General features: G+C 43.6%; 1 protein-coding gene across 14 annotated transcripts in view; it reads left to right on the forward strand.

Moving 5' to 3' along the window:
* The window catches only part of UNC79 (unc-79 homolog (C. elegans)), a 238,074-nt gene that overhangs the window by 117,933 nt on the left and 114,271 nt on the right, over nt 1-5,870 (forward strand). For all 14 annotated transcript variants that reach the window (XM_014549096.1, XM_014549088.1, XM_014549086.1 and 11 more), the window contains 2 exons: nt 3,189-3,418; nt 5,188-5,359. In XM_014549096.1, coding sequence (XP_014404582.1) covers nt 3,189-3,418; nt 5,188-5,359 — 402 coding nt within the window. The remainder of the gene's footprint in view (nt 1-3,188; nt 3,419-5,187; nt 5,360-5,870) is intronic.

Below are 5,870 nucleotides of genomic sequence, written 5' to 3' on the forward strand. Positions count from 1 at the left end.
GGGTCTCTGTGTCCCATGGCCCCATGCAGGAACAATGATTGCTGCAAGCACCTCTGAGAGAAAGCCGCCCTCATGTTCCGGCCCGATGCCAGACAGTCCAGTTTCTCCCCGTGTGGGTCCCCAGAGTCTTGCCCGGAACTGGAGTTCAGAACAAGTGGGAGCTTGTATCTCCCTCCTGATTGAAAAAGATAACAGCGTACCCAGTTGCCAGCCCGTTTCTGCTTCCCTACCTCCGCACTTCTACACCTCTGCACCTCCTACCAGTTTCAATGCGCTTTTCTCTTTCCTTCTAGTTGTAGAATTTCCACTCATCTATCCTTCCCGTGGTTCTGGATGATACCTGTTTTGTCTTTTAGTTGTAGTTTTGATGTGGTTGTGCGAGGCAGCAAGTACAAGTGTGTCGATAAACATTTTATTTTATATGAACATTATTTTGGAGACCTTCCATTAAGTTCAAAATAGTTTAGAATTGTTTGAGCTTGCTTTGGGCACAGTTTGTACTTTCGGTATTACATGTTCCTACATTTGAATAGTAGTTTGAAATAAGCATGAAATAAGATTGTCGAGATAAGAGATAGACTTTGATTTATTTCAATTCTGTTGTTCTGTGAGACCACCTGGAGTTACTTATTTATGTTTAAAATTTAAAGCAGTGAATGAAACAGAATGGCTGTGGTGAACATCCGAACACCATGCCCAGTAGAATCTAAATTGAAGGGAAATCTCTCCAGTTTACTTTTGAAATGAATGCATATAGCTGACTCCACATGGGTTGAGGATCATCTGTGCCTTGTAAATATATTCTTAAAACCTAGTAGGAACCACAGCAATTGTTCAGAACTTTGATGAACCAAATGTTATTTGGGGACAAAGTATTTTATTGCTGCTATTACTTGGACTTGATGGCACATGGTGATAAAGCAGGTTGACTTTCAGTTGGTATTCCAGATACTAATATATAAAGTACACCCAGATACACCCAGATTTTACGCAGATTCATTCATAATGCAGCAACATAAGACAACAACCATTTGATTATGCTCACAGATACTGTGGGTCAGGGGGTTTGGTCAGGGCACTGTCCACAACCTATCTCTATTTGATGACGTTGGAGGCCTCATCTGGGAAGACTTGCATAGCTTAGGGCTGGAGGAATGACTAGCATCTAGATGATATGTTTGGGCTCTGGGATGGGGTGGCTTGAAGGCTGGGCTTAGTCAGAGTTGTTGGCTGGAGACTTGTTGCTTGCCTCTCCCTGGGGCTTGGCCTGGCAGAGTTCTGAGAAGGGTCCCGAGGAGGACGTTTCTGAAGAGAGAGCGTTCTAGACAGTCAGGTGGAAGCTGCACATCTTTTTATAACCTGGCCTTGCGAGTCATATGACTCGTGCCTTACTCTCTTGGTTGATGTAGCCACAAGCCCATCTAGACTCAAAGCATGGATTCAAGGAGGCGTCTCTGAGGAACCAAACCCAAAGAGCCTCATCCACAGCTGGGCTTCATTTCGATGAGAAGACCTTGGACCTCAGTCAGGAATTTGCATGTGGGAAGAATGTAAACAATTTGTGACCAGAAAATAGGACAGGAAATTGCAGACCTTAAACTTCAGGCCTTTATTATAGCAAATAACTAACTACCACTAAACCCATATCCGCATCCTATTGTTTATATAACAGTAAGAATCCCAGAGGGACAAAGACTGATAATCACCAAAAGGAAGAAGTAAACACTACGGATGTACCCTGGTCTATACCACATGGCTGGTGGGGTGGTATTGGTTTGGTGAGTGAGCAGGAGAGCCCCAAACCAGTAAAAATTCCTAAGCTTCCAGAATGAATTTCAATGTGCAAAAGAGAAAGAAAGGGCACAAAGCAGGAAAAGTATCTCCCTTGGAGGAGTCGGGGCTACTTGAATGCCAGAGGAGACTTGGGCTTCACATGCAGAAGAAACACACTGTCGTTTAACAAATAATTTTCAAAACTATGAATTAAGAGAAAAATATTATACAATTACTAACTTGCTTTTGTGATTTGTTGGCCTGAATCCTTTTCAGAAGATGAGATTTCACACTAGTACCCAGAGCCTCTTGCTAAAATCGAGGTGGAACTAACCTTACTTTGAAATGGTCGTGCAGATCCACAGCTCAGTACATTGTCAAGGTCTTGCTGTAGGTCCTGTGCTTGCCTCCTTCCTTCTTCTGCCTTCCCGAGGTAGCTGTCATGGAGGGTTCTCCAATCTCCGAGTTCACAATGGCTTAGGCTATTATATGTTCACATCTCTTTAAGCTCTACTGAAAGACCGAAAAGCTGGACACTAGCTGTTGAGCAGTGGTCGCCTGTCTCACAGGCTGGGGGCACAGGTTTTGGCGGAGGTCAGGGATGTTTCCGGCCCGCGCCTCACATCGCTTCGTGCAGAGGCTGCCTCGCTCCTGCCTCTGGTCAGCGCAGATCTGACAATAGCCCCTGAACTTGGGAATCTCAGGCTGCTCCTCTTTTCTCAATTCCGTCACTTCATCCTTTGACGCCTTTCTGAGTGTAGATGATGGACGATGGCTGGTGCTAGGCATGGTTTTTTTGCTGCATTTTGATGTTACCGTGGTGTCAGTTGATATATGTTTAAGGTCTTGACAGGAAGCCCTGGTGGGAGTGGAAAGGCCTGCTTGGGGCCGGGCCGTCACCTGAGCTAGTGCGGCTCCCTCCTGTCCTTCAAGGCAGCGAGGACAGATGAGCTGCCATGGGGACTGGCTCCTTTAGCGGTGGATCAGATAATTGTGATGTTTATGCTGAGGGTTACAGTCATTCCTTTTCTGTGCTGATGTGCTGTGATGTGCTCGCTGGACCATGGTTTTAATTTTTTTCCTTCATACTAGTATTTCTCCTGAAAATTCTTGAAACGCTAACACAAAATAATCCAGAGAGCTCTCCAGCCCCATGATTGAGGTGACTTTACAGAGGGCTTTTCAACTCAGTCCCACGCATATGCGGAACGTTTCTACCCCCCACACCCATAGACAACACTTCTCACCTTCATTTTCAACTCCGACTGAACCCTAGCGGGTCGGAGACGACCTGCATTTGGGGAGTCAGCGGCACTTCCACCTTCGGTGGCCCCTTTAGTGTCCATCCCTTCCAGTTCCGAGCCGCATTTACCTCAGCGATTCATTTTAATCGATTTCACTCCTTTTGCCTCTAGAACTGCAGTTCCCATGTGAGAAGAGCAGTTGTCACCTGCTTCTCAGCAGGGTGCTGCGATCGTCACGGAAACAGGCCTGTTCGCTACTGCAAAAGATGCCACTCGAATCACCACAGTAACGAAGTGGGGGCTGCCTCCGAGACCCACCTCTACCAGACCTCCCCTCCGCCCATCAACACGCGAGAATGTGGCGCCGAGGAGCTGGTCTGCGCCGTGGAGGCCGTGATCAGGTAACAGGCAGTTGATTAGTCGCTTCTTCTGAAAGCACCGCCCTGGCGTGGAGCCACCTTCTCGCATTGAGATGTGTAAATTCAATTCCACCTCAAGTGCCCTCAGCCCAGCACAGTGTTGCCATGATGAGGTTTTAATTCATTCATTCAACAAATATTTTTGTTCTATGCCAGGCATGTGTAAGGCACTTGAGGGGCAGAAGGGAATACAGTGTAGTCTGTGCCCTCAGGTTACCCATGTAGGGACTATGAAAACAGGAGCGCGTAATTGTGATCCAGAATGGTGAGCACAGCGATAGTATAGCTTTGGGTCTTTTGGGGAATAAAGTGGGGGCACCAGTCAGCGTAAGGGGTGGGCTTGACTGACAGCTGTGAAGTGGGGAGAACTCTGGGTAATTCAGTAATGGGGTCAAGCAGAGGCTGTGCAGTATGACAGGGGCCAATCCTGCAGGCTTTTTCTTCTTCTATCCCAGGACAAAGAAAGGAGTTTTAGAAATGGTAACATCTAGACTTGTTCTCTTTTTGTATAATATTTATTAAGGCAAGATTCTTAAAAAGTAAAGGAATAATATTAGGATGCAAGATTTAAGGATAGGCATTCAGTCTTTTCTGTTTCATCCCAGTGGCTGACACAGTAGAAATGAGATAAAATATCGCAGATTTCTGGAAATAGAAAAAAAGTAACCATACTGCACATGTTTTTCTAATTTTATTCAAATGCATGTTTTATTTCTCTAACTGTAATCACAGTGTATCCACAATTCTTTTTGATATAACATTATACTATTAGCTCTTTTTAATGTTGTTATGTAGTTTCCATATTTATAATTTTTAGTGGATACGTACTATTTATTTAGATTGTTTTTTTCACCATTAAATATTTAGAATGTTTTGAATTTTTTACTATTATAAATAAGTGATAAATATTTTTGTGTATTGTGCTGTTTCTATATTTTTTATTTTCTTAAGGTAGATGACCAGATGTGGTTGACAGGGGCAAAGAAAATGAATATTTTAATGGCTTTATTACATTACCAAACTGACTTTTAAAGGGTGTATATGAATTTATAATGCCAACAGTACTCTATGATATTGCTAGTACTTTCCAATATTGGGCATTATTTTTAAAAACTGTCACTTGCTTAGCAAATTGAAAAGGGAGTCTTCGTAGCTCATTTTCAGGTTTTTGAATACTACATATTGAATATTTTTCCTTTGGGTACAAGTTCCTTGGTCTCTCCTTGCATCATACATTTGATGTCCACACAGCTTCACATTAGATACAGGGGGAGCATTGACTTCTGGTGGGATGGGTGGCGAACTGGAAGCCGGAAGGCCTCAGTTCTGCTTGATTCTAATTGGTTGGAGGAAGTAGCCTCTTGGTGCTTCAGTTTGCTCATTATAAAATGGGGATGGTGTACAAAACAGTAAGGAAATGAAATTAGGCTTCTTAGAGTAACTCCTACCAATTTCAAAGATGCCTAAGTGTTTATGAAGTAATTGCTCTGAATAGGTCATCATCAGGAATGTGTTTTTCGATAGTCTAACTTAAATCTCTCCTCTTGGCCCTGGCTGATGTGGCTCAGTTGGTTGGACAGTCATCTAGTACACCAAACGGTCACAGGTTCAATTCCCAGACAGGTCACATACCCAGGTTGCGTACGGGAGACAATTGATTGACATTTCTCTCTCACATTGATGTTTCTTTCTCCCTCTCCCTACCTCTCTCTCTAAAATAAAATAAGAACAAAATCTCTCCTCTTTGGCAGCTTATTAAAAGAAGCTGAGTTCCACGCTGAGCAGCGGGAACATGAGCTGAATCGCAGGCGGCAACTGGGACTTTCCTCTTCCCACCATTCCCTGGAGAACGCTGACTTTGATAACAAGGATGACGATAAACACGACCAGCGGCTACTCAGTCAATTTGGAATATGGTTCTTAGTAAGAAAAGAAGTTGACTACTCTCTACTTTCTTATTTCTCATTCTAACATTACATTGATGAGGGATTTCTTTCTTTTTAAAGAAGTTAAATAGTAAATGGTGAAAAATTAACCTTGGCCATGGGACACTATACCTTGGACAGTGGCACTCAACCCTGGGCTGCACATTAGATTTATGGGGGAGGCTTTTAAAAAATGGCTATGCTGCCTGGCCGGTGTGGCTCAGAGGTTGAGTGTCAACCCATGAACCAGGAGGTCACAGTTCCATTCCCGGTCAGGGCACATGCCCAGGTTTCGGGCTTGGTCCCAGTAGGGGGTATGCAGGAGGCAGCTGATCGATGATTCTCATCATTGATGTTTCTCTCTCTTTCTCCTTCTCCCTTCCTATCTCTGAAATCAATAAAAATATATATATTTTTTAAAATGGCAATGCCCAGATTTCACTCTAGATTCTTGGGAACTTTTTTTAAAAAATATATTTTATTGATTTTTTACAGAGAGGAAGGGAGAG

This window comes from Myotis brandtii, unplaced genomic scaffold (genome assembly GCF_000412655.1).
Source record: "Myotis brandtii unplaced genomic scaffold, ASM41265v1 scaffold535, whole genome shotgun sequence".
NCBI classification, from domain to species: domain Eukaryota; kingdom Metazoa; phylum Chordata; class Mammalia; order Chiroptera; family Vespertilionidae; genus Myotis; species Myotis brandtii.